We start from the raw sequence: 26,926 nt of genomic DNA on the forward strand, positions 1-26,926 counted from the left end.
AGAGGCTTTTTCCAGTTGGACTCCGCAGGCCCCTGTGGGCTGAGCACCTTGCTCTTGGACAGATGCCCCCTGAGTCGCAACTCTGCCGTCATGAGATGTGTTCTATGATCTTGCAAGCCTCTTCAAATGAGCTTTCCTACCCTGATGAACAGCACTGACCAGGAATTAAGAGAATTCTTCTGTTTGTGTTTCTCAGCCTTTGTTTCTTCCTCTAGGAAATAGGACCTCTGGGGGGAGCGGGGGGAGGGGGTTGGTCAAGTGCTAGGTGGTCCCTTGACCCTTTGTTTGGAGCAAGAACCATTTCTCTTCATCCAAAATGATGTGATCCCAATCAGGGAGACCAGTGAGAAGCCTCCACTGTCACGGAAATTTCCTGGGCCTCAGTATCTCTATAGGAACACCAAGACCCATTTCAGAGTCATCCTTGAGGCCTTCACTTGTCTAAAACCTCAGCCTCTTGAGGCCCAGGCCAAGTGTCCTGTTCCATGTCGTTTCGTCCTGTGTTTCACTTCCCGGAGCCTGTGGTTCTTAGAATTGATAATAAATGAATTCCCATTTAATTCTATTCCAATTGTTTCCTCTGTGTTAATTTGAGTTAATTTGACCTCAGTTAATTGGACCACCTCAGTTAACTGGTAGATTGTGAGCTCCGTGGGGAAAGTTCTGGAATCATCTCTTGACATCCCAGGTTTTCAGATGCTATGAATTCAACACAATAATGAAAATAATAAAGACAATAATGACAACAATATCAATGATTATAATTTAGTGACAGATATTATTTCCCAGGCATTCTGTTGAACTCTTTATGGTCTCTCATTTAACAACCCAATAAGGTAGATACTACAAAGCTCAATTTACAGATGAGGAAACCAAGGTTCAAAGATTAAGTAGCTTGCTGGAGCCCAGCTATCAATCAGAAGCTGGGATTTTCACCCTTGCAGGCTGGACTCCAAAACTGTTTGCATTACTGGCTGATGGGTGGGGTCCGAGTGCTTCCCTCCCCCACCAAGTCCGCCATCCTTCTTTGTGGTCGCGGCATGAACGAGACACCAAAGTGACATGCAGGGCCAAATTTTATTAAGACACACTACACATATCATTTCCTGTTTCATTACTGAAAGTCCCATCATCAAGGATAATCTCATAGGATTTCTAATCCAATAACACCCATTTCACAAAACAAACCCATTTTCGAGATGGAAGGAGAGTCTTCTTGGTTTTGTTTTGAACAGTCTTCATGACAATGCCAGACAATAGATAAAAAGGTGTCTAGGGACCTGGAATGAGCAGTCATTCTTCCCTAAATGGCATCCTGGTCAGTCCCCTCCAACTCTCTACCCTCATACTTCTCTCTAGCCACCAATAGCCAATAAGCAAAGGGGCCTGGAGACAGGTGAGTGGGGCAGAGGCTGAGCCTACCTCTGAACCTTCACCCTCCTCTGCCTCGAACTCTCACCTACATAGGCCAATGCCACTATAAACAGTGAGGTTCAGTCCCTCTGCCAGGCATCTGGAGGTGAGGGCAGGAAGATACAATTTCCTTTAAGGTTTCCTTTCCTTATTTCAGACTCTCCTCCCCCTCCCCCTCCCCACCCTATTGGCACGCGTGTGCACACACACACACACACACACACACATATGCATTTTAAGAAGTAATCATCTCCCTGTAAGTCTCAGTATCCAATTCTGAGCATCCTTTACCTTCATCCAAAATGGCAACCACCCATTATGGATGGACTGAACAGAGAAACCAGGCCAGTCCCTGGGAAGGCAGGGCTTTTTCACAGTCTGCAGTCCCCACTGCTTTCTGGCAGTCTCATTAGGAGCACCAGGGAGACATAGGAATTTGTGTGCTCTTAAATGAGGCCCCTGCCAAGAGAGCTGGAGATTCCCTTACTGCTTCCATGCCCCTGCTAAGCCCTCCAGGGAGAGAGAGATCTGGGGGCTCCATAGCTGTCATCACACCTCCTCTTGGCACTCTAAGTTGGCAGTCAGCAAGGGAAATAAATAGGAGGGAAAAATAGTTTTCCAGTATTTTCTCTCTTTTTTTTTTTTCACTTTTATCTTCACAGCAGAATTATTTTTTCCCAACGGGAATCTGAGAAGCACAATGCCATCTTTGTTTTAATAAGACCTAGGGAAATTCCACTGGCCTTTGTGGCTGGTGATCTGGTCAGGATCTGAGAGAGGACGACGGCTTCTTGGGCATTCTGGTCGATAAGGTCTTTAGGGGAGCACTGAGTGAACAACCAAGGAAGGGAGGGATGGGATGGTTTCTATCATCAGGTTGAGCTGTAAAAGAGCCGCAGGATGACAGGTGGTGGCAGGGATTCCAGTGGGGCCTGTGTACACAGTCGCTCCCTAGGGGAGTGTGCACCCCCATGGGCTAGTTAGTTGTCACCCTGGCAGAAGTAAAGTTTGCAGCATCACCAAGTGGGACATTTGCCAGAGGTACATACCAAAGCACTTGTAAAGTTGAGGTTGCTGGTCAAGTTCCAAGGGCCTCTTTTTAAGTAAGACTGGATAGAGGGAGGGCAGCCAAGGGCAGCCCAAGGCCACCTCATTGTCACTCCAAGGTTTGACCCACAGAGACAACAGATTCAAGAGCGCATCTAATGTAAGGTCCTTGATTCATGCTCTTTATTGGCTAGGAACGTTGGGCTCTTTCTTGCAGGAAGAAGGGTGATCGGGTCAAGGAAGCCATAAGAACTTGGAGAACCCATCTGGTATGTGGCTGGTATGTAGGGAGCCATCTTATCCTTCTGGCTATCCCTCCCAGGCCAGATTTGCCACAGTTCTCTTTTCTTCTTCTACCCCCTTGACTAAAGAATCTGAAAGTCTTCTAGGTACACTGGGTAGAGGATGGGGAAGGGACAGTAGCCTGGGTGGGAAGCCATGTCTCTGCCTGCACTTGCAGAGCCCTGGTCCTACCTTCTGGAATAAACGAGCAATGGCCTTGAGACCCAGAGCCCAAAAGGAGCAGAACAGATATGAGAATGAGAGATGGGGTCGGTAGGGACACATCTTCCCTCTCTGAGCCTCTTTTGTTCCCACCTGGTCCTGGTTCCCCCACACTGGAGGGTCACACTGATAGGTCATCTGACCTGGCCTTGCTGCTGGCCTTGCTGAGACGGCGCTTGTCGCTCTGGTAACCATGGGGGATGCGGTGGCCTGGAGAGGCTCCATTGGGTACCTCAGGCTTCTGGGCATAACGGATGTGAATGAAACCCTCCCCGGGAATCTGCTCCTGACCTTGCACTTGCTCAGTGGCCAGGTTGTCTGTGTTCTGCTGGGAAGCCATCTTGTTACTGAAGGGATTGAAGAATTTCCCCCCAGGGCCATTCTCCAGGCACTGATTGAAGTCAGGGGGTGGTGTGCAGTTCTGGACTATGCCGGCAATCGGACCAGGAAGCTGACACTCAGCCGTGCCCTGCCGAGATTTGGCAAAGCGCTGCCTGATCTTCTTCCAGCCCAGGTGGTAGAGCTCAGCCAGGCTGAGGAAGAGGGACAGTGCGGCCACCGCCAGCATAAAGACGATGAAGACATTCTTCTCCGTGGGCCGGGAGACATAACAGTTGACAGGGTGGGGGCAGGGGCTCCTGCGGCAGACGTGCAGGGTGTCCAGGAAGATCCCGTAGAGGAGGTACTGGCCCACAATGAAGGCCACCTCCATGGTAGTGCGGATCAGGATGCTGCAGACATAGGTGTTGAGCAGAGTGCCCTGGAGGACGATCCTTCCATTCGCTTCTTCCCAGCAGGACAGCTCTGCCTTCTCGGCCACGGGGTACTCGTAAGAGCCAGCACCCCGGACCGCTTTGGCCCTCTCGGCCTCCCGCAGCTTCCGCTTCTCCTGCATGCGCACGGTGTGCATGGCGTGGCCCATGTACACGAGTGACGGCGTGGACACGAAGATGGTCTGCAGCACCCAGTAGCGGATGTGCGAGATGGGGAAGGCTTGGTCGTAGCAGACGTTCTCGCAGCCGGGCTGCTGGGTGTCACACTGGAAGTCCGCCTGCTCGTCCCCCCAGGATGACTCGGCCGCCGTGCCCAGCACCAGCATGCGGAATATGAAGAGGACGGTGAGCCAGACCTTGCCGATCACCGTGGAGTGCTTGTGTACCTCCTCCAGGAACTCTCCCAGGAAGCTCCAGTCACCCATTCCGGCTCAGTGGGGGACAGCCACCAGGACTTCTGCAAATGGGGCAGAGAAAGAGAGAGAAAAAGAGAGGGAGACTTGCAGAGTCTCGAGGGTGCAGTCATGCTCTGGGATGCCACCGGTCCGTGCCAATGTGTTCTTTAAAAAAGGACAACTCAGGAGTCAAATTCACCTGAAAAGCTCTCTCTCTCTCTCTCTCTCTCTTTTTTTTTCCAGGCCAGCAAAAGATAAAAGGAAAGAGAAGATTAAAAATGGTTGTGTTAGCAAGATTCAAGTGTGATTCCCGCACTTGAATGGATCTGGAAATCGACTGAAGAGTGTGTTACGGTGTGGATTTTGTGCTATTACCTCGAGAGAGTCTACTTCAAGAGGTCTGGGGTGGCCCCCGGGATCAGGATTTGCCCCAAGCAGCCCAGGTTGTTCTGAGGCTGGCTGTCCAAGGGCCATGCCTGGAGAAATGCTGGTGAAGCGGAAAACACACAGGACTGGTCTCTGCCATCACGAGGCTGGCCATCTGCCTCACTGAGTCTGCTTCCTTGTCTGTAAAATGGGGATAGACTATAGCTATGTCAGTGTCCTGAGGGTTAAATGAGTTGAGGTATATGACATGTTGGGAATCATAACTCAAATGTTCCATAGGTTTGAACGGCTCTGGGGTGAAAAAGAATTATTCTGGCTCCAGAAGGCAGAACTGGGCGAAGGGGAAGGAGTAGGTGAGGGGGCGGCAAGTCTGGCCTCTTAGGACGCATTCTCTTGTCTTCAGACATGGCCCAGCTGTCTTGGGAGGTGGCGAACAAAAACGTGTTGGGTCACACCAGCGAAAAGCACTGCAGATGAGCGCTCGGGTTCGTGCCCACCTGCTATGCCTCAGTGTGGTGCGGCCACTGCAACCATACAGCTCGGCCTATCCTCCCGCGTTCAGAAGGCACCCATGCCCAGACCTGCTCCTCCTCAAATCCAGAATAAATGCCCCAAACAAAACCTTCTCTCGTCAGGCCCTTGCCTGCTTCCTCGGCCTCATTTCCTGTCTGTCCCCATGAGTGCCTTTGGTTCCATATCCTAGAAGATTCCCAGATGCCCTCTTCCCAGCCACATGCCCCCTCACCCCTAGCTGAATCCTATTAACCTTTAGAACTTTAACCCAGTCAGGGCTCCCTCCAAGCTCCCTGATCCTTCAAGCTGAGGCTCTTCGGCTCCTGTGGTGGCTCTGAGGACACTCAGTTCCCTCCTAGCACTTGCCATCTTGTTTTGTGGTCCTCTGCCTGTCTGCGTTCTTCCAGTAGGGGCTCCTTGAGAACAGAGATTGCCTTTTCCTCTGTATCATCATCACCTGGCCCAGAGCCTAGCCCGGAGTGGATGCTTAGTAAATCTTAGTTGAGTGAATGAAGGAGGGGTGGCAAGCTCTGGTGTTCCCTACCCAGGAGCAAACCAATTCTCTATTCCTTGGCCGCATCCCTGTAGCAGGGTAAAAAGGCCAGATTTCACTTCTCAGTCTCCACTGCAGTGAGATCTGGCCAGCCAGGTATGGGGACAGTCTAATGTAGAGGGAGTGCTCTAGAAACTGTTTTTCCATTCCCCAGTAAATGGAGGGAACCTCGCTGGAGGTCTCGCCCACACCCACTACCTCCTGTGTGGACAGGCCTGTGTGAGTCAAGATGTCTGAAACTGTCCAAAGATTCTCAGAAATGCCAACCAATATCCTGAGGCCTCTGAATCAACCCTTGAATCTCCTACCTCCAGAATTCTTACTTGATGAGTAATAAATGTCCTTATGGCTGAAGCCTCTAAACAATCCTAATCAACAGAGTGATAAAATATTATAATGAAAAAAAAAAAAAAAAGGAGGGAACCGAACATAAATATTCCCTTCTTGGAAGGACAGAACCTCAGACTCTACTGGCATCTTAGAGATTGTCAAGTTCAAACCTTGACCTTCACATCTTTATTGCCGATGTTCCTATCTGAACATTCTTTATGCATATGAGGGAGGACAGGGTGGGGTGCCATATTTCATGATGCAGGCTCCCTGGACTCCTGAGTTGGGATCTCCTTGACAGAGACCAGCCTCCTGGCCCTGTCTTCTGCCAGGCCTCTGCTGCCCACCCCTGAGAGTCCGCACATGAGTGTAAAGGGCTTTATCTCTGTTCCCCTCCATATCAAAGACCCATCCAGGTCTTGAGGCCTTTCCTCTGGCTTGCGAGCAATCAGACATCTGCCCTTTCCCTTAGGTGGTGAAGGGTCCCCCCCTCCCTTAGCCTCCAAATGTGGAAAATTGTGGAGCGTTTGCTCAAAAGGAAAATGGCTGATTAGATAAGAGTTTGAATGATCTGTCATCTCTTCTAGGCACGTGCCTAGTGTTCAGCACCTTCAGGGTCATCCACACACTTGCAGGGACCAGGATGTGCTGAGTGTCTGAGAGAGGGGAGGGAGAGAAAGTGGGGCAGGTGGGGGAGACATGGGAAAGGAGAGAAGGGGAGAGGAGGAGCAAAAAGAGGGAAAGGACCAGAGGGAGTTGGGAATGGAAAAGGAAAGACCGCGTAGTGGTTAAGAGAAGGCAGTTTGGGGGTTAGTTAAGTGGAGTTCAAATCCCTAAATACCACTGAGCTTGGAGAAGCTACTGGATCTGTATCTCAATTTCCCATCTGTAAAATGAGGATACTGTTATTTATCTCATAGAGTGTTATGAGGCGATGTATAAAAAGCACTTAGCACAGTCCTTCCCATATAAAAACTAAAGAATAAAAGGCAGACTTTACTAGCAAGGGAAACGGTAAGAAAGAACAAGAATGGAGAAGGAGGGGGAAGGAGAAGAAAGAAGAGATTTGCATTACAAAGAACAGATGGAAGAGCAGAAGGGGAGAAAGTGAAAGGGAAACAGAAATGGAAATAAGAAAGACACAAAAGGAAAACTAGAAACAAATGTCATATCCTTCCAAAATTTGGGGCAAGTTTTCCAAACTGCCCTCAGTCCCTGAAGACTTTCCCCTTGATCTTTTGTGTCGCTCATTCCTTGCATGTCCCCCAGGAGATCTAAAAATAGTCCCGGGCGAAGAATGTGACGCTTTGGTCTGGTCTGCCAAGAGGCTTGACTGCTGCCCCCCTCACTTGCGGTGCAAGGGATCCCACCTGGAAGAAAGAAAGCGCGGTGGAATAGGAGAAAGCCGGTTACATCAGGTAGGCTCCCTCATGGGGAGGGAACAACAGAAACTAGCTGACGAGGTGGAGGGGTGATGCAGATTCCATGTGCCCTGGAGGCCGCAAACAGGTGACGGGACTGTGCATCTGCGACTTCCTGGATGACTTAGGCGAGGTCAGAGAAACTTAAAGCTGCTACCATGTACCAGTTGCTCACTTTATAATATGAGAGTCAGTTTCCCAGCTACACTGGGTCCCTTTGGGGGGGACTCAGCCAAAGAAATATGTAGATTCGATATTCATTGAGTTTACTGGGTGTACAGCATACAAAATGTTTTGTAGGCTATTATCTGTTTCTTGGCAGGAAGTGTGTCAGAAGGGGCAAAGGAAGCTGCCCATGCCATGAATAAATTCTATCAAATACAATGGCAATAATACACCTCACTGCTTTAGCTGTGATCCTCACTGGCTTCCTACTGCTTATGAAGTTCAGACCCTTTAACTTCAACTTGAGATCCTCCACAGCACAGCTACATCCTTTTTTCCCGTTCCGCTCACATACCCAATACTTAGGCTACACAACTCCCCACTCACAATTGGGGAGTATACATGGCCCACACCTTCTCACCTCTCTTTGTCTTAGCTCCTTTCCTCTCTACCTACAAAGTCCTTCCCTTTCATTCATCCATTTAAAATTTTTTTTAACGTTTATTTATTTTTGAGACAGAGAGAGACAGAGCATGAATGGGGGAGGGGCAGAGAGAGAGGGAGACACAGAATCGGAAGCAGGCTCCAGGCTCTGAGCCGGCAGCCCAGAGCCCGACACGGGGCTCGAACTCACGGACCGCGAGATAGTGACCTGAGCTGAAGTCGGAGGCTTCACCGACTGAGCCACCCAGGAGCCCCTCATTCATCCATTTATAGGAGTGGTTACCAGGTATCATACAAGACCCTTAAGACACAGCAGTTAAAAAGACAAATGAGTCCCTGCTTTTACTGAACTTAACTGCCTTCATATCCCTTAATGAAGGGGAGAGACCAAACACATAATTGCAATAAAGCATGATGTGTGTTAACATTAAGAAAGTTTAGTGTGCTCTGGGAACACCTCGGGGGAGTTGGCTCTGGCTTAGGGAGTTGGGGAGGGCCTCGTTAGGTCAGGACCCTCTGAGGAACCCTGGATAATTGAACTCTACAGCCTTTTGTAACTGATACAACTGAAATCCCCAAGGCAAGAGATGGTCCCCGGAAGCCAGATGAGAACATCCCAACTCTGTAGTTTCTTCACTCCAAAACCTTCAACATCCTCTCTATGCGTGTCATATCCTGGGGCAAAACAAACATTTGGAAGAGTCACCAGGGAACTTGCTTGGTAACAGTGACATGGTGCTTAGGTAAGAGGGAAAGGGCCAAAGGAAGGCTTTTGTGTATAGTGAGCAGGAATCATTTTATTCCCCTACTTTGTGTATTACGTGGCTACACACAAAATTCAGGTACCTACATTCCCAGTCCAGTGTTAGCATTGTTGCCTTCCTACACAGCCAGTGTTTTCAAAGAAAACCAAATTAGAGCAACCTGGGTTAACATAAGCTCATAGCCAGGACCTTTTCCTATGACCCCACAGATCTAGGTAGAAATGGAGAAGTCTTTCCTCAAATTGATCCCAGCCCTCTTTGATGTCTCCTGAACTCTAAAGACTCTAAATTACTGTTCAGCCTATAGGGTACATTCTTACTTATATGCTGCCTTACACTGATTTTCCAAAATTTTCTATCAGCCACCCCACAAGTACTTTTTTGAGTCCCCTCTATGTGCCTACCACTGTTCTGGGTACTGAAAATTATATCTAAGAGACACCAGACTTGGCACTTACTGGGCCCTCAGTGATGTCTGTTGATCCAATAACATCAAGCAAGAGTCCTGCCCTCAAGCATTTAACAGCGTTTCCCTTCAAATGAGTAACAGATTTCTCCAAGTCAAAAGCCCTGTCTTCTACTTTGTATTCTTATTGCATTAGGTTCTCACGTTAGGTAAATAATAAATGCTTTCTTGTTCGTTTATTTTTGGTGTTTTGTTTTGTTTTATTTTGTTGTTTCCTGAGAAGGGGAGGAGCAGAGAGAGGGAGACAGAGGATCCAAAGCTGGCTCCGCACTGACAGCAGAGAGCCCAGTATGGGTCTTGAACCCACAAACCACGAGACCATGACCTGAGCTGAAATCAGACACTTAATCAACGGAGCCACTCAGGTGCCCCCATAATAAATGCTTTCTTAATGATTGAAAAAAAAAATGCTTCATCTAGCAGTAAGATTACAGAGTGATCAAAAGGAGGCTCAAATCTTCCTTAAGTCCAGCAAGAAAAAATAAAACCCTACACGGTTCAAAACATGCTTCTCCTACCTTCTCTTGTTGACTCCAAGAGTGCAGGACCACGTTTGTTTTTTGTTCACAATTGAATACCTTCAGAACATATAGACCCTCAATTTTTATTGCTGAACAGAGGAATCCTCAGAGCCACTTTGTGGGGTGATGACTGTCGCCTCTGTTGTGCAGAGAAGGAGACATCTACAGAAGCTAAAAGACCTGCTTGAAGAGATGAAGACAAATGGAGACAGAACCTAGACCACTGGGTTTCTGGTCAAGTCTGGTGCACACCAGAACGTTTCCCTCCATCTTCCTTCCAAGGGTAGAGCCCATCGATTCTTATGTCTCCCCCTTCAGTACTTCAAAAGCTTCTTCTCACCCTGGGGCAGTGAGTTATTTGAGACTCGACTACATTTAGTGATAAGGCCTGGGGGCCAGCTTTTGGGCAAACAAGAAAATATTTGTGATGCTCCCTTGATGTGACCAGCACTGGGTGGGGTGCTGAGGGGATTATGGGAAAGTATAATTCAGTTCACCCTCACAATTCGGGCCCCAAAGATCAGTAAGACTCAATGTTGAAGGAACTCACTGTCTGGTGACGGATACAGACACAACCAAACGTGCAAATACACCAGGCTTCCCAGAAGAGGCAACCCTTGAGTAGGAGTTAAGTGGAGGTGACATTTGTGGAGGTGAGGAGGTGGGAGGCATCCCAGACAAAGGCAACCACAGGAACAAATCTACCAAGTGAAAAGCAGCATGGTTTTAGAGGACAATGAGCAGAGCAGGGGAGGTAGAGTCTAAAGAATAGGTGGGGGCAGGTTATGGAGGGCTTTGGAGGCCATGCCTAGGAGTTTAGAGTAGTTCTCAACCCCTATGATAGACCATGTTTTTCATACATGACTTGCTCCTGTGGGTAGACCCTAATGGGACACAGCCCTCAGATGAGGTGGGGACATAAGGCACGGCACAGTCAATAATCATCCTGCTGTCCTTTAGTAGTGGCTGTAGCATAAACTAGGTAGGCTGCAGGTTACAGGTGCCACCCAGCACCCTGCTGAAACAGCACCCTGTCTCTCCTGCTCAAGAAAGCATATTGCAAGAGAGCAAGAAGCTACCATGGGGATTCCTTGAAAATTCTCTTCCTTCTATTGATTCTAATCCTGTCGTGTGGAGCCACACATAACAGTTGCCTTCTCATTTCTGTGCCCCCACCCCAACCCCAAGTCAGAAGCTGGGCCTCAGACTGAACTGTAAAGTCACTGGGGTTTCAAACATGTAATGAGAATTATGTGCTCTATTGGCTGTGTGTTATGTCTCCAACTCAACCCTGAGGTCTTTGAAAGGCCCGCATCTGTTCATCATTGTATCCTCCCGCTAAAATCCCCCTACCCACTCTTTCCTCTTAGTGCTTGACATTGTGCCTGGCACCTGATAGGTTAATTCATGTACTTTTAAAAATCAAACACAGTGAATGAATTACAGCATTCAGCTCACTTGAAACACCTGATGCCAGAAGAGGGACTCCCTGGGAGGGTAACCTTGGGGCACCTGCACAATGGCTGTGGTGACCAGAACACCAGGGAGACAGCAGCCCCTGAGCCTTCCTTCTGTCTGTCGGTGACAGAGCCCTCTGCTTCGCTGAGAGCAGGACTGGATGTACCTGCTCACCATGGACTGTTTCTTCTCCATTTCCTCCCCACAGATCACTGGGGAAGCTCACCCAAGTTTGTCAAAATTAGATTATAAGACCACTCTGCAGAGCCTGAGTCTAATTCTGGACAACGACACATGTTAGGGGCATTATCTGACAGATCTCTTGTTCTCAATAAAGGTTGTTATTCATGGTAATAATAACAGCACTCTGGCCCATGCTATAATTCCGCTCACCAAACAGTGGAATGTGGCACAGAGCAGGGCTGACTTGTTTCCCAATGAAGAGAATTCTGTTGTAAAAGGACCCGCGGGGCCTCACTTAAAGGGTCCTTGGACATAATACCACATCAGTGCAGCTCAGTTCAGAAAATGTTTATGGGACTCCCGTGCTGTGCCGACATCAAGGGTGTCTTTATAAAGTAAAGCACCAAGCATGACCATCATCTCAAAACCCTTTTGTCCCTTATTCATTAGTGCACGTCTTTGTGATTTCCCCTTCCTCCCCCTCTACAGTTTCTCACTAAAATGCAGAGATACAGGGAGGATTGCATAAGAAAGTGGTCTTGATCTTCAGCCAGATCAACAATCTTTATTACCCTTGGAGATGCTCAGCTCCATTTTCTAGTTTACCTCAAGTGACACAACAATCAAACTTTCAGTCTAGGCGATGATGACTATAATAACATAAAGCTACTGAGACCTTTCTATGTGCCAGACATTTTGCAAGTTTCTTGACATGCGTTTTCTCATTGGATTGTCCCAACAACTTGGGCAAGTGGGGATTATCCCCCTCCCTTTTATCCGGACTGGGAGAGGTTGGCTGAGCAAGGTCACTCGAGGAAGACTGGCCAGTAAGCAGAGGAGTTGACACCAAAACCGGCTCTGGCCTTGTCTGACAGCAATACCCCTGCCTGTCTTCACAACTGTGCTGGATTCTATCTAATCACCTAGAGTTCCTTTCTCCAAAAATCCTTACCAGTCAGAGGCTGGCCACTTTTACATAAGGTGAGCGCTGCAGGGATGTTTTCAAAGTGACTATTAGAATCGGGAGTTGAGTTCTAAGTGCTTGGGGGTAATTCTCAACATTTAGAATTTCCACTGTTTTCCTGACTTAGGTTTGGGGCAGCCTCTTCGGCCTCCGGGGAAATAACCATGTGGGTAATATAGCTACAGCTCTTGAGCTGGGCAGTGTGGGCAACCTTCTCAGAAGTCTGGGGCAGGGGGCTTATACCCCTGAAGCTTGATCACTAAAGAGGGGGGAGGGAGACAGAGATGAGAGAGAAGAAGGAGACAGATGGAGGAGATGAAGTGTCACTTTAATTTCCCTTCGACTCCAGCCAATGGCAGATAATTAACCGCTCTCTCCATTTCATTATTTTCATTCTAACAAGGACAGAGTGGGTCGCTCAGAAACACTCTACTGGCAGACAGTTGTTTCAAAGCCACGGGGGTGGAAGGGAGCAGGCAAAGTGGGGAAGGAGAATTATGCCGGGATAAGTAATTTTCTTCTTAAACTGTTAGAAGAAGAAATATTTGTAAGAGGTGGATGGGAGGTAGTGGCAAATGGAGACATTCAATTACAATGAAATATTGGAGGTCCTTATTAATTACCCCCAAAAGGTTGATTAAAACTTATGCAGGTATTAATGAAAATTGAATTTATGGGATGCTTACATTTCTTTATTATTTCCACCATCTTGTCATAGATTCATATAGTACAGGAGAGCCAAAAGGAATCTAGACATCAATCAAAACCAATCCCTTACTTTTATACCAGCTGAAGACCAGGTTCCAGGAAAGTTCAGAATAGCGATAACAGGTACCACTCAGTTGAGAGTTTTCCACGTGTGAAGCATTTTACAACTATACCTTTAGCCCTTCTGTTAACTCTGGTAGGAAAGTAGCTATGATCCCATTTTACAGCTGAGAAAACTGAGGCTCAGAGGTCAAGTGACTTGTACAAAGTCACACCAGTAGCAAATGCTGCCTAAGGGACTTGGCAGCTGGTCTGCCTGACTCAAAGCCTAGCGTCGCTCTGTGTCTCTCAAAGGGAAAGCAAAGCAAAGAGGCCCCAGCACTGACAGCTGGTGACAAACCTATGACCAGAACTCTATCTAGTCTCTTAACTCCCTGAGCAGGGCTCTTCCCACTTTCCCAGAAGAGGCTCAGGGTTTTTGCTGTTAGCCTCTGGCTTATTGGCTGGCCAGCCCTTGCATATGCTGTTCCTAGAATGAACGATTCCATCGAAGCCCTCGGCCCCCAGTTCTCAGGATTCCCAGACTCTTCAGCATCTGCCACCATTTGGCCAGAATTCACATATAGAAAGTTATTTCCTTTTTTAGCCACTAAGTGCTCTGGGCTGCAGCAGTGTCTACTGCCGGGTTTTCGGCTGGCCAAACAACAGGCTTTGGTGCTCCATTGATGTCAAATCGTGACAAGAACAGCGGAAACAAAAATAGGTAGTGGGCCTCACGTTTCCTGCGAAATGGTGGGATTCGAACCCTGCCTCCACGCTCCAGTTGTGAGCCCTTAGGCAAGCCACTCAGCCTCCCGGTTTCCTCCTCATCTGAAAAAAGGGACTGTTTCCTTGTGGGGGTTAAACAATACGTGGATGTGTGGAGGCCCCTAGAACAGTATCTGGCACATAGTAGGCCCTCGGGAAGGTGAGGCCCTTGTCTTCGTTTCTGACATTTCCAGTAAGAACTCCTCTCTGGCATGACCCAACTAGTCAACCTGACACAGACTTTGGCAGTGCAGCCGGCCGGTTACAGTGATTCACAGGGACCCTCATTGTAGCACCGGGTGGGGTAGGTGACCGTCAGAGGCGAGGAAAACATGGGCGATGGGAAGGATATTCATTTCACTGTAAGTTAATTATTTCACTGGGTGTGCAGACCCTCGGGGGCAAGCGTGGAGAAGAAGGGAGGTACAGAGCCCCACTCAGATTAGGCCTCTCTCGTTCTTGAAATAGGTCCGGCCTGCCTCCAGACTTTTCTCTTAAGTCAAGCCTTTGGGTCTAGGGATGGACTCCATTGGAGGTCACATTACAAAACGTGTGCTTCATGTAATTCCTGCCTTCTGAGAAACTGCAGCTCTTTTGGATCTGCTCACCAACCAAGCCAAAGGCACATCCACAGGGTAGGTTTGAAGCTGGCTCAGTTCTACTTCGAAGGGAAATAAATAGGTGATAGTCTATTCTGTGACCTGAGGGAAGGGTCATCCCGAACCCTCACCAAATCTGCCCTCTTCTGAGGTTCTGAACGATGAAGATGCCAGGTTGGATTAAGGTCCTGGAAGTTATCTCTGAACAAGAGCCTTGAAAGAGGGCCTCTTTTCAATCCCAGCTGTTTCTCTGTGACTCTAGATGAGACATGTCCCCTCCCTGAGCCTTAGTTGGCTCATGTAGAGAAGAAAGCAGTTGAGCTGGATGGTTGCTAAGGCCCTTCTAGCTCTAGGTGAGAACATCCGGGGAGTTTGTGACTTGACCAACTGTGATAGTGTGGCAAGTTAGTGGCAGAGCCAGAAGGCAAAGCTAGAGTTTCTGACCCCCAGCTTAGAGGTCAGCACAAGTAGTCCCAGAAAAAAAGTCTGTGGTCGTAAAAACCAAGCGGTTCTTCCTCAGAATTATTTGCCAATATGAGCCTTCCCTGTAGAAAGGCTTTTACATAAAATGAGAGGTAGTTTAAAGAAACGGGCTGAGGACAAGGTGATCCGGATTCTACCCTATTGTTCTATTGTTCATTGAGCACTTAATATATACTAGCCATTTTAAATACAGGTTTCCCCCACTATCCAAAAAGGTAGAGGACTCCTATGAAACCATCTGTAGGCCAAGATGGTGTAAAGCGAAGACGCAATGACCTCGACATAAGTATAAATCCTCTTTTGGGGAGTGCCTGGGTGGCTCAGTTAAGCAGCCAACTTTTGATTTTGGCTCGGGTCATGATCTGAACAGTTCGTGGGTTTGAGCTCCGCATCCTGCTCTATGCTGACAGTGCTGAGCCTGCTTGGGATTCTCTCTCTCTCTCTCTCTCTCTCCCCTTCCCCACTTGCTCTCTCGCTCTCTCAAAATAAATAAATAAACTTTAAAAAAATAAACAAATAAACTTAAAAAAATAAATAAAGAAAGAAAATAAATCCTCTTTCGGATTTCCATCAGTGAAACAGACACTATAATGTAGGTCTCTTGTAAAAGTTGAAGTGGCCTAAAGCAAACTTTCTGGTAGTGGGGGAAATCTGTACATTATTTTATTTAATCTTCACAAAACCTTACAAGGAAAGCATTTATTAACCTCTTAGGCAGATGAAGAAACCGGGGCTCAGAGACATCAAATAATTTTCCCTAGGTCACACAGCTGAAATTCCAGCCCAAATGTGACTCTGAGTTAGATAAATTCTACCTTCTCTCTGCGCTGTTTCAATACCTCTGATTCTGAGACCTCCTGACTCCCTTTCCTTATGAACATGAGTGGATTGTTGAAAGCTGATTTTTTTTTTTTTTTGATTTGCTAATATCCAGAAACAAGTGAATCACAAAGGGGACTCGAGCTGTCATTCTCCAAGAACAGCAGCTTCCGACTCGAGACAAGGAGTCAGTTTCTCTTCTAGGGGCCCTGAAGCTTTCCTGGAAAAATGGGCATCTCTTCCCTTCGGTCAGCTTAATCCTTGAGCCCACGTTGGGGCCAGCTGGTACAGAGAACTGCTAGAATCCCAGGTGGGGGAGGTCTTCCCTGACACAGGGAGCTAAGCCCGGGCCTTGGGTCTCCCTGGCCCTGAGGACTACGGGTCTCCTGCCGGATCCAGGCAGACAGCCTCCCTGTCCTGCTTCCATCGGTGCGGTGGGATCAGCCAGGCTCCAAGAGGCCAAGCTGCACGGTGGTAGCCCCCGCCAGCGGCCAGAGCCCAGAACCCTACACTGCGCACCGCCCTGCCCCCGGTGGCCCGCAGAGATGAGGAGGTGCAGGTGGGCAGGTGGGTGTCACTGCCAGAAAACAGGACTGTGGAGATGCTTAAATGGAAGAAGCAGGGAGGCCTGGAGAGAAATGGAAGCTCAGAAAACAGCTGAGGACAGAGTCCGAAGGGGCCGAGGTTGGCATGAGCAGGCTCGGATGTTCTCCCAAGCAAACTGGCCTGACTCACTGCGTCAGCCCTCAGAGGTCACCCTCCTTTCCTAGGCTTCATTTTCCCCATCAGTCGAAGAAGGTGACGGGAAATCTGAGAGACCTCTTCCAGTCCTCATGGCCTAGGACTTTTGGCCAATGGCAGGACAGGGGACAGGAGTGAGGCAGCTAACAGACAAGAACCAGTCTCAGGAGCTCGGCGAGAACGTCCATGGGGTTCAAAGGCAAAGCAGGACCGTATGATTGTGCTCCTGCCATGTCTCTATGAACTTCATGGCTCTGGGTGGGAGTGTGGCCAGAGGGCACCGGTGTGGAAGCCGGGGACACACCTCCTGGTGTTCTGTGCTCTGCAAGCCGAGCCGTGTCAGAGGACTGCTCCTTGGAGGAACAGCCAGGGGAGTAGGCTCTAAACAGCGCTGCCGCCCTGGGGAACCTACCGGAAGGTGGAAAGTTCAGAGCTGTCCCTAGAGAGCCGTTGAATCAGGCTCTTGGGCCGGGCTGGGACTCTGGGGGCATTGGGTGGAAAAGATGAGGGCCCGCTGACAATGAAAGTCAGGCTGGGCTGCCTATAGACACCAGCTCGTGTCCCCGGTGGTGAGCCCACACAAGCTGGCACACGGAGGGGCTGCACCTCCACATGCCGGCTGCTGTCTCCTCTCCAGTTTTGCTGGATTTCTCCTGGGTCTCCTGACTCCCCGTCCAGTGCTCCTCTGTCCTGCCTTTTCTCCGGCCAGTCGGACCCCATGTGCCAGAACCTTGTGAGACGCCGAGGAGTAAAAACCAAGAATCCCTCCATTATGATGTGACACTGGGAAGGGGGGGTCAAGTTAAAACTGAGCAAGGGCACAGGAAAGATGTAAAACCCTCACGTGAAGCTTTCCTTTTTCAAGATTCCCAGGTGCATTTGAGCCGAAGGAATCATAACCTTGTACAATGTTCCTGCTGAATGGGACCGGAGGGATCATTCTACTTCAGACCTTTCATTTTCTAAATGAGGAAACTGAGGCCCAGAAGGGGGAAGTTTCTGGCCCAAAGACACACAGCCACTCAGGGCACCAGAACCCGGGCATCTCGACCCCCAAGTCAGGGTTCTTTTGCCACATGCTCAGAAGAGAGACCAAGGGGCCCCGCACCCAGGAGGAAAGGGGACCTTCGGTGGGCACCTCCTCCCGCTTCCACTCTGGGGGGCTCACCAGCCTCTTTCCTCCGACAGCGACAGCGAGTGGCAGGCCAGCAGGGACATGATACTCTGCAGGAAACTAAGCAGGGAATATTTTTAAACCACCCAACATGCCTTAGGGGGGTGGAAATCAAAACACTCCCCTAGATGCTGCTGCGGAAAGCATTTCAAAAAAGATTCCAAGCCTAGAGGAAGCATCGTAAAACAGTGATGGTTTTGGTTTTTAAAGGGCCAATTCCGTCTTAACCTAAGTTCTTGGAGATGGACCGCCACGCAGCTTGGAAGATGCCCCTGGAGCCACAAGTCCAGACCCAAGGCAAGGGCCCTCCCCTCCCACTTTTAGCACTCCTTATAAATCAAGTGTCATTTATCTGCTGCTTCACAACCTCAGGGGCGCAGGGACTAGCCAGGAGTAGGGGGCAAGCCCCCAGGGACAGAGAAGGAGCTTTGTTGCTCTCCAGCCTGGAACTCAAGGCTCTCCCGTCAAGGGTCGTCTCATCTCTGGAAAGCAAGTCCGTCCTTACCTTCTCCTCGTCCTCCTTTCTGGAATGTCCGCGGGCTTCCCGCCCCGGCTCCGGCCGCCTCCTCCGCCGCCCACCGTTCAGGCTCTCAGCCTGCCAGTTGCGCTCCCACCCCGCTTTTGACTCCCTGTCTGTCGCCCTCCCTCCTCCCACTTCTTCCTACTCTTTCGGTCCCCACCCCCTTCCCCCCGGGTCCCTCCCTCCAGGCTCATAATCTGTGCTCACTTCAAAAGTTTTCTTCCCTCTACCTCCCTGCAGCCTGTCCTCACCACCCTCTCCCGAGGAGACTGACAGAGCCCTCCTCCTCCCCCGCTGACCTCCGCTGTCGCTGTCGCCACAGTCCTGGCGCCCCCCCCTCCCCACTCCCTCTGGTGACAAGCCGCCTCCCTAGCCTCCGCAGAGCCTCCTTGAGCTCCTCCTGGGCATCAGGGGAAGACTGGCACATGGCCCAAGAGATCCCTCTTTTCCATCCTTTTCCCACCACCAGAGAAAAAGAGTGCTGCTTCACGGAACAGGTCTTTTGGGGACCTCCATTCTGTCCTCCTCTTGGAGCTAATCAGCTAGCATAGGAAACCGTGGTCTCACAACTCACAGCCACCAGCACCCAGAATAGACACCAAGGGTAACTGAAAAGCTCCAAAGGGCAGGGAGAGGGCACCCCCACTAACCAGGATCATCCTCCTCGCTCCCTCTTCTCTAAAGAGACGAGAGCACCTTCCATGTGCCCAATGCTGGGCTAGAGTATGTATATATATATATATATATATATTCCATTTTTATTTCGCTAATCATTCCAGTTTCCAGTTCTACAAGGTAGACATTCCTACACTTGAGGAAACCCAATCGTGGTGACCCAGTGGGTTAGTTAGTGGTAGAGTGGGGTCAGAAGTTTTAGCCAATGCCCAAATTCACCTCTGTGCTCCTCCCACAAAAGCATACAGGTCTCCCAGCTGGACTCCAGTGGATGGAAGGAAGCTTATCTCTTGTTAGATCATGTGTCACAGGGGAGCAAATTCAGAAACTGAGAGTTTTCTCTCCCCTTAATCTCCCCTCATTCCCAACTCCTCAATTCCTCAACTTAATTTAAGCACGGGGCCATGGGCCCAGTCGTAGTGTGATAAACATCAATGACAGGTTGCTGTGAGTGGACTGAACCCAGACAAAGCAATGACCAAGAGCCCACAGGTTGTGACAGCAAGAGGAAAACCTAGAGATTATCTGGAACAGCCAGGGAAACTGAGGCTCAAAGAGCAGAGACCATGTGTCAGTGTCACACACAGGAAAGTAGGTGGCAGAGGCAGGACCAGAACCCAGATCCGTTCCTTGGCTCCCTCTTGTCGCCGTCACACCTAGCGCTGCTCACGCACATGCCAACATTTTGCAAAAATTGTTTGTTTCTTTAGTGGGTGACGTTTTTCATGGGTGAATAAGCTTAGGACCAGCAAGAGGGGGAAGAACATGGGGCCAAATTTCCAAGGGAGGCAGCAGCCCTATTGGAACTAAATTCTGGATTCTGGATTCCTTAGTCAGAGTTCCACTCTTTTTTTCCTATGTAGCAGATTCCAAGGCCAGCCCGTCCGGGTTTGAACCATGGCTCTCCTGCTCACTAGCTATGTAACACCGAGCAAGTTAACTTAACCTCTGTGCATCTCGGTTTTATAAATTGGAGATAATAATAATTACCCCCTCAGGTTGTTGTGAGGACTAATGAGTATGCGTAAAGCACTTAGGACAGTATCTAGAGCACTTAAGTGCTGTGGATGCGACTGCACAATCAATACAATACAATACCAGTCTCCTCCTGCCTGTACAGCCATTTACCATGGCTGGGCCACACTCCTAGGATAGAATTCAGCATGTGAAACCACAGAGAGCCCTAGCGATACCAGTTTATTCTCCACAACAGAGATTATCCGTCTACTATGGCTTTGTCCTCATAGCCCAGCCAGTCTGGGGGCTCCTGGAAACCCCTTATTATATCTATCCAGGAAATGGGCCAAAGAACACATAAGTCTCCGTTGAAGGATAATCTGAGAGTGGGGAAGATTTAATGAAGTACTAATTCCCAGATCACTGGCTTCCAAAGGAGAGTCTAGCTGGGATTAGGGCTATGGGTGAAGGAGAGCGCCATTTTCCTCTGAATGCCCAGAAGGAAAGAACTACAAAGAGGTAGGCACACCCATGATCTGGGGCAGAACACAGGGCGCAGAAGGTAAATGCTCCCACCGTGCTTGGCAGGTAGAGAAATAGGGCAGTGAAGAAACTGGATGGGCCACTAGAGGTGACCCAGGAAGTCCGAGTCGGTGTTGGGAGAAGACTGAGGTCCCCAACTAGGATCATCCCAACACAGGGAAGTGGGGCAGCTCTCCAGCCAGGTACTGCACTCACGGTGCTATCTAGGACAGAGTGCATTTTGATGGTCCAAAGCTGGAAGTCTGGTTTATTTCTTACCTGGGTCTCTTCCAGGCTCACGTAAGGACTCTGCCAAAATTAAGGAAAATATCATTCAGGCTGTGGATTCTGGGTGATCATCTAATGGAGCTAAATCTAGCTGTCACCACATATCCAAAAAGGATGCCACGAGCAGATGCTCAATGCCCCAGAAAAGGAGGTGTCAGGCCAGGGGCCGGGGTGGGAACTGAGGGTCTGACTGATGTGTCGTCGCCTTCATCCTCACATTCCACTTAAGACACGGTCTTACACAGAGGTGCCGAGGTCTATGTGCCATGCATTTACAGATAGGAAGAACTCAGGGGGATTTAGAGAGCCAAAGAATTGGTTGGCAGTACCTGTAAGGGAAGGGCTGTAGACGTGGGATAGCAAAAGAGACATCCCTCCACATCTACTACGTGCAGGGCTTTGTGTGAGGCACTCTTCACCTTATTCTACTTGGAGATGAGAAGACAGACAGATGACCTTCTAAAGACTGTCTGAACCATCCATCACAGTCTCCCGGACAAGGAGCCCCGCCTATGGGCCCAGCCTCTGCTAAGTAGAAGAGAAGGGCCATCTTTTGTCCACAGTCAGCTATGCAGGCAAAACAACTAGTATCAATGACAGTACTCGATATGTGTTTGTCCTCATTGTATGATGATATCCTAAAGTGTTAAGTTAGATGAGGAAAACAAATCTTTTGGAAAACAGATTCATACAGTGTGATCTGTTTGTTGTGCTTTAGTGAAGGAGAAAGGGCAAGGCACATTTATTGAAGGCCTTCGATGTACCAGGCGTTTTCACCTCACAACACCACAAGGTAGACACTGTGTTATTATTTCTGTTTTGCAGGAAAGAAAATTCAGCCTCAGAAAAGTTTAGTAAATTGTGCAAGCTTACTCAGTTAAGAAGTGGAGAAAAGGCCTGCCTGATGCGAAAGGTCAGGCACTTTCTCCCATGGCTGTGGAGGAATTCTCATGGAACCCATGGCCTGGTCAGAGAGTGGGGCACAGGGCTCTCCAGGTGGGAGCAAACAGGCCTGCAGATGCCACAGAAGGAATGGGCTCCAACCCCAGCAAGAAAGACTGCATTTGGCCATGACCAGGAAGGTGGCGCAGCCCCAGCTGAGATTTCCAGGCAGAGGCACAAAGTCTTTTAAAGGTGGCATTTTGAAATTGCTCCTTCTTCTTCTTCTTCTTTTTTTTTTCTGTTGCTTCTCCTTAGAGGCAAGAGGGCAAATGAGAAGACCTTTGAATGTCCTTCTACCTCATGAATCTTTGACTCCCCAAGTTTCCTTCCCAAGACACTGTGGTCCAGATGTTTGAAGAGCCTCCTCCCTTAGGACCTACAACCATAACACATGCAAGTAAGTTCTGCCAGCATTTAATTAAGAGAGTGATGAGTCCCACATGCCCCCTCGGAGGTCCTAAGTAGGTAACTGGAGCCATGGTTAGTGGGCTGAACTCACCCTTTCCTGCCGGTGGAGAGGCAGACACCACAGGCATAAGCCGTCCCCTTTAAGACTTTTGCTTTCCAGATAGTGGCTAAAACGGGCAAGAACACCCTGTTCCAAGAAGCAGAAAGCAAAAGAAACACAGACTTCCTTGCCCCTGGTGCTTTGGTCTATGAATCTACTCTCAATACATCTCAAGTTTTAATCCCAAAGAAAAGCTCAAAGTCACAGCCATACCTCTTCTCGGGCTTAAGGCAGATGGGAACTTTTGGGATCCCAAACTTAAGGACTCTTTTGTAGTGGGCTTGGGCCAGTGGCCTCCACGGACGTGAGAAGAAGAGAAGGAGTGGGGGGAGGAGGAATCCAGTATCAGCCAAGCCTGATTCTCGCCCCCTAAATTCAGGGCATGAAGACAACAGCTGGATATAGCCTCATTGGAGCCTTGGAGTACCCGGTCCAGGGATTTCATTTTATGACCCAAATGAGACCTTTCTCTGGGAGATCTTGGGATGGCATTTGCCCTCTAGATCCAAAAGGAAGTCCTTGAAAGCAAGAAGACTATGAATTTCACATTATTTTAGTTATTATGTCATTATAAGCAACATCTAGGGTTAACAATGCACACCTCTTTTTCCTGTAACAGATTCTGCATCCTTGGTCTACTCACCTCACAAAGACCAAAAAGAACTTACTCCTCCTTTGTTTTTTTTTTTTTTTATTTTTTTTTTCAACGTTTATTTATTTTTGGGACAGAGAGAGACAGAGCATGAACGGGGGAGAGTCAGAGAGAGAGGGAGACACAGAATCGGAAACAGGCTCCAGGCTCTGAGCCATCAGCCCAGAGCCTGACGCGGGGCTCGAACTCACGGAGCGCGAGATCGTGACCCGGCTGAAGTCAGACGCTTAACCGACTGCGCCACCCAGGCGCCCCAACTCCTCCTTTGTTTTGAAAGGTGTTTTCAGTCAAGTCCAAGGTACAATACCAGGGGGTCTAGTGGCAAAAGTAATAAAAATACAAGGTCAGGAAACTTTTTGCCAGATATGCCATTAACTCAGGTGCCCTCAGACAAAGCATGCCAAAAAAGAGGCATTTCCTTGCGTTTAAAATAGAGATACAATATCCCATGCCTGTCTTGATAATTTAGACAATAATGTTCAAAACCTAACTCAACAACAAAGTTTTCATCTCCTCCTAAATTAGTGCCCAGCTTCAACTATAGCTGCTAGGGTCAAGTTATTGCAGAAGATTAGAGGCATATTTAGGAGATTAAGATTATTCCATTTCTTCAAAGTTCATCTCACATTCAGCAGCTAAATACTCAAAGTAGAATGGATAAGGCTGGGGGCAAATCACCTTGTGGTTAAGAGTACTTGGGTTCAGATTTTGGCTGCACCTCTCAGCAGCTATGTGACCCTCTTTGGCATGTGGGGACCCGTTTGGAACCCAGGAGTTGGTAGGGAGATTATTGTAAACTGAAGACATTTGAGATTCATCAGACACAGGAAGAAGCCTTGTTGGAGCTTCCCTTATCTGACTAAAAGCAGCAGCTTCTGGGAAATGAGGCCACCATAAATCCCTTCTCTGGGGGGGAGTTGCATGGCCGTGAAGAAGACAGAAAGATCACCACACCTGCATAAACAAACATTATCACAAACTTTCTTATCTCCCATTTGTTCTAAAAATTCATTTGTCCTTCCTAAAGAAATCAATTTGTTCTTCCCATAGAAGCCTTTTCTCCCTCCCCCTTTTGCACTACCTAAGTTTAACCTTTAACCTTAAAAAATTTTTTTCAATGTTTATTTATTTTTGAGAGAGAGAGAGAGACTGAGCATGAGTGGGGGAGAGGGAGAGAGAAGGAGGGAGAGGAAGACACAGAATCCGAAGCAGGCTCCAGGCTCCAAGCTGTCAGCACAGAGCCCGATGCGGGTCTTGAACCCACAAACCGCGAGATCACAACCGGAGTCAAAGTCAGACACTCAACTGACTGAGCCACCCAGGCACCCCTTAACCTTTAACCTTTTAGTGAGCTAGCTACTTTTGTTAGTTTCCCTATGCATATGAATAAACCTCTTTTTCCCCTGTTATCTATCTTCTGTCAGTTTAATTCCAAGCCTCCAATAACTGAACATAAAGAGTAGAGGAAATTTTTTTCTCCCTGGCAGCCTCATCTGGCTCACTTTTGAAATGAAAATAACATGGGGCGCCTGAGTTGAGCATCCAACTCTTGATTTCAGCTCAGGTCATGATCCCACAGTCATGAGATTGAGCCCCATGCTGGGCTCCGCACCGAGTGTGGAGCCTGCTTAGGATTCTCTCTCTCCCTCTCTTTCTGCCCCTCCCCAACTTGTTTTCTTTCTCTCTCTCTCTCCCCCCGTCTCTCTCAAAATGAATCAATAAAATTAAGTAAACATTTAAAATGAGAATAACATAGGGGACGACTGGGTGGCTCAGTCATCAGTTAAGCGTCCGACTCTTGATCTCGGCTCAGGTCTTATCTCAGGGTCATGAGTTAAAATCAGAATAACATAATAACTATGAAAGTTATAGATTGGTTATGAAGATTGAATGAGATATATGTTTGGCATGTAGTGACTGCTAAATAAATATCCTCTCTCATATATATAATACAGGCATATATACCTACACATTCATGTAGATAGATAATAGACACAGATATATACATACATGGATACATACATACAGCATATAATGAATCATGCATCTGTTTTCAAGATTAAAATTAAATCATAGAGGGGAGACTACTTTGAAAGAAATGAAAGATAAAAGATTAATAATGGAAACATGGTGTTATCAATATTACAGCTATAACTATTTTGTCCATTTCCATTGGTTCCTTTGACCAAGGCCACCAGATGGGGCCACATCTGGGACAACGCACACATCCAAAGGTGCCATTCAAATACAACCTTCCCTTTGTACCTGAGAGCACATTTCAGTTGCTTTTCCAGGTGATACTGCACTTCCCTCCACCATCCTCCTCCAGAGTTTGAGGAATAGCACCTACCCTGTAGAGTCATTTATCTGCTAATCATGAATTCAATGAAGGTATACTGAGGACACACTCTGTGCAGGGACAGGGCATACAGAAGTAACAGAGACGTAAGTTTCCCCCCATACTTTCCATGGCTGGGGAGAGAGCCCTGGGCACCGGCAAGTAGACTATAATGTAATGAGTGCACAAGTGGGCGTAGGTACAAAATGGTACAAGGGGGTTACAGCAGCTCCCCCTGATTCGCAGTTTAACTTTTCACAGTTTCAGTTACCCATGGTCAACTGTGGGTCTGGAAGCATATGATCCTCCTTCAGACATATCATCAGAAGGCCAATAGTAGCCCAACACTATGTCACAAGGCCTGTGTCATTCACCTCATTTCCTCTCACCAGGCAGGCATTTTATCATCTCACATCATCACAAGGAGTGTGAACACAGTACAATAAGTTATTGAGAGGGAGGGAGAGAGATCACATTCACATAGTTTTTGTCACTGTCTATTGTTTTAACTATTCTATCTTGGTCTTAGTTAGCTACTTGCCTAATTTATACATTAAACTTTACCATAGGCGTGTATGTGTGGGAAAAAAAGATAGTACATATAGGATTTAGTACAGTCCATGGTTTCAGCCATCCACCCCTGGGGGTCTTGGTACAAACCCCCACGGATAAGGGGGCACTACTGTATCAGCTTTTCCTTCAAAGTGGTGGTGGTGGTGGTGAGGTAGAGGGCAGAGTGGTTATCAACAATAGCACAAAGTCAGAGTCTACTTCCCTTCAAAAACAAAAGCTCCCACAAGCACCCTAACAAAAAAGACTTAACACGACTCTGTAACGGGGTCCAGATGGCCAGAGAAAGCCAGTGGGGAATCTTCTTTTACGGCAAAAAGGGACTGGCCATTCTGTTAAGTGTTCATCAAACCTCTTAGGCAGGAGGAAGGATCAAAACTGCCCGCCCCCCCAACACCAGACCCAAGCCAACCCTAGCTTTGGAGTATGTGGAGGGGAAGAGGAGAAGAGACAGGGATCTAGCACTTAAGCCCCACATCCAGTGAATTTCAGATGTTGATTCTTATCTAACATGAAGACTCAGTTCTCAGATGATGGACCAAAATCTATCAGCTCCAGACAGACTGCTTCTCTTTGCATTGACATGTCCTCTTTCAAAGAGACTGAAACTCGGAGTCAGAAGACTAGAGATGGACTCTCAACCCTGTCCCTTACTTGTTGTGAGATCTTGGGCAAACCACTGAGCCTCAACGTCCTCATCTATAAAATGGTGATATCGTCTTCACAAGTTTATTCTTTGAGCACAATACAACTTCGTTATTATTACATGCTATGGAATGGAGGTAAGATCTCAAGAGAGAAGCAGTGGCCCGGAGGCCCAGCTGGGGCTTGCATGCCCTGAGCTGCCTGTCCACCAGTCCACAAGGAGCCTCTGTAACTTGTTGCAGAAAGGCGATCTTGCCCTGGAGCATTGTGCTACCAAGCTGGTGAGCTCAGCCCTTCCCTGGCTCCAGCATCTTAATTTGTAAAGAAGGAATTCTGAGGCTATCAGAAAGGAAGTCAGATTGTTTTCGGAAAACAATAGCCAAGTAACTACAAGTCATTAGCTTCCTCCCTGGGGCCTGAAATCCAGCTTGTCTGGGTAGCAGAAAGGTCTGGTGGCACTGTTTACTTAAAGACCTCTGGACAGGACCCATAAATTAATTCCTGTGCATGACTTTCTGGAATGAGAGGAGGTGAGTCATGGAAATGGGAGAATTTCTGAGAACGGAGAAGAGATTTCTATTTCTTCAGAGCACAGCTAAATCCCTGATGCTAGCCTGCCTCTCCTGGTGCCCAGTGGACATCTTCCTTTCAAGATGACTCTTAATAGGTTTCTTCCC

General features: G+C 48.3%; 1 protein-coding gene across 1 annotated transcript; it reads right to left on the minus strand.

Annotated features, from left to right (window-relative positions):
- Positions 1 to 1,063: 1,063 nt before the first annotated feature.
- Positions 1,064 to 18,267, minus strand: GJA5 (gap junction protein alpha 5). Its single transcript, XM_030326028.2, has 2 exons — positions 18,138 to 18,267; positions 1,064 to 4,194 (listed from the first exon to the last, which is right to left on the minus strand). Exon 2 carries the CDS (start codon positions 4,160 to 4,162, stop codon positions 3,086 to 3,088), a length of 1,077 nt encoding a protein of 358 aa, XP_030181888.1. The 5' UTR covers positions 4,163 to 4,194; positions 18,138 to 18,267; the 3' UTR covers positions 1,064 to 3,085.
- Between the last annotated feature and the right edge of the window lie 8,659 nt (positions 18,268 to 26,926).

This window comes from Lynx canadensis, chromosome C1 (genome assembly GCF_007474595.2).
Source record: "Lynx canadensis isolate LIC74 chromosome C1, mLynCan4.pri.v2, whole genome shotgun sequence".
In the NCBI taxonomy this organism is placed as follows: Eukaryota; Metazoa; Chordata; class Mammalia; order Carnivora; family Felidae; genus Lynx; species Lynx canadensis.

Bases quoted from the DNA above. Each gene is read 5' to 3' on its own strand.
- GJA5 (XM_030326028.2), bottom strand. From the start codon at position 4,162: ATGGGTGACTGGAGCTTCCTGGGAGAGTTCCTGGAGGAGGTACACAAG.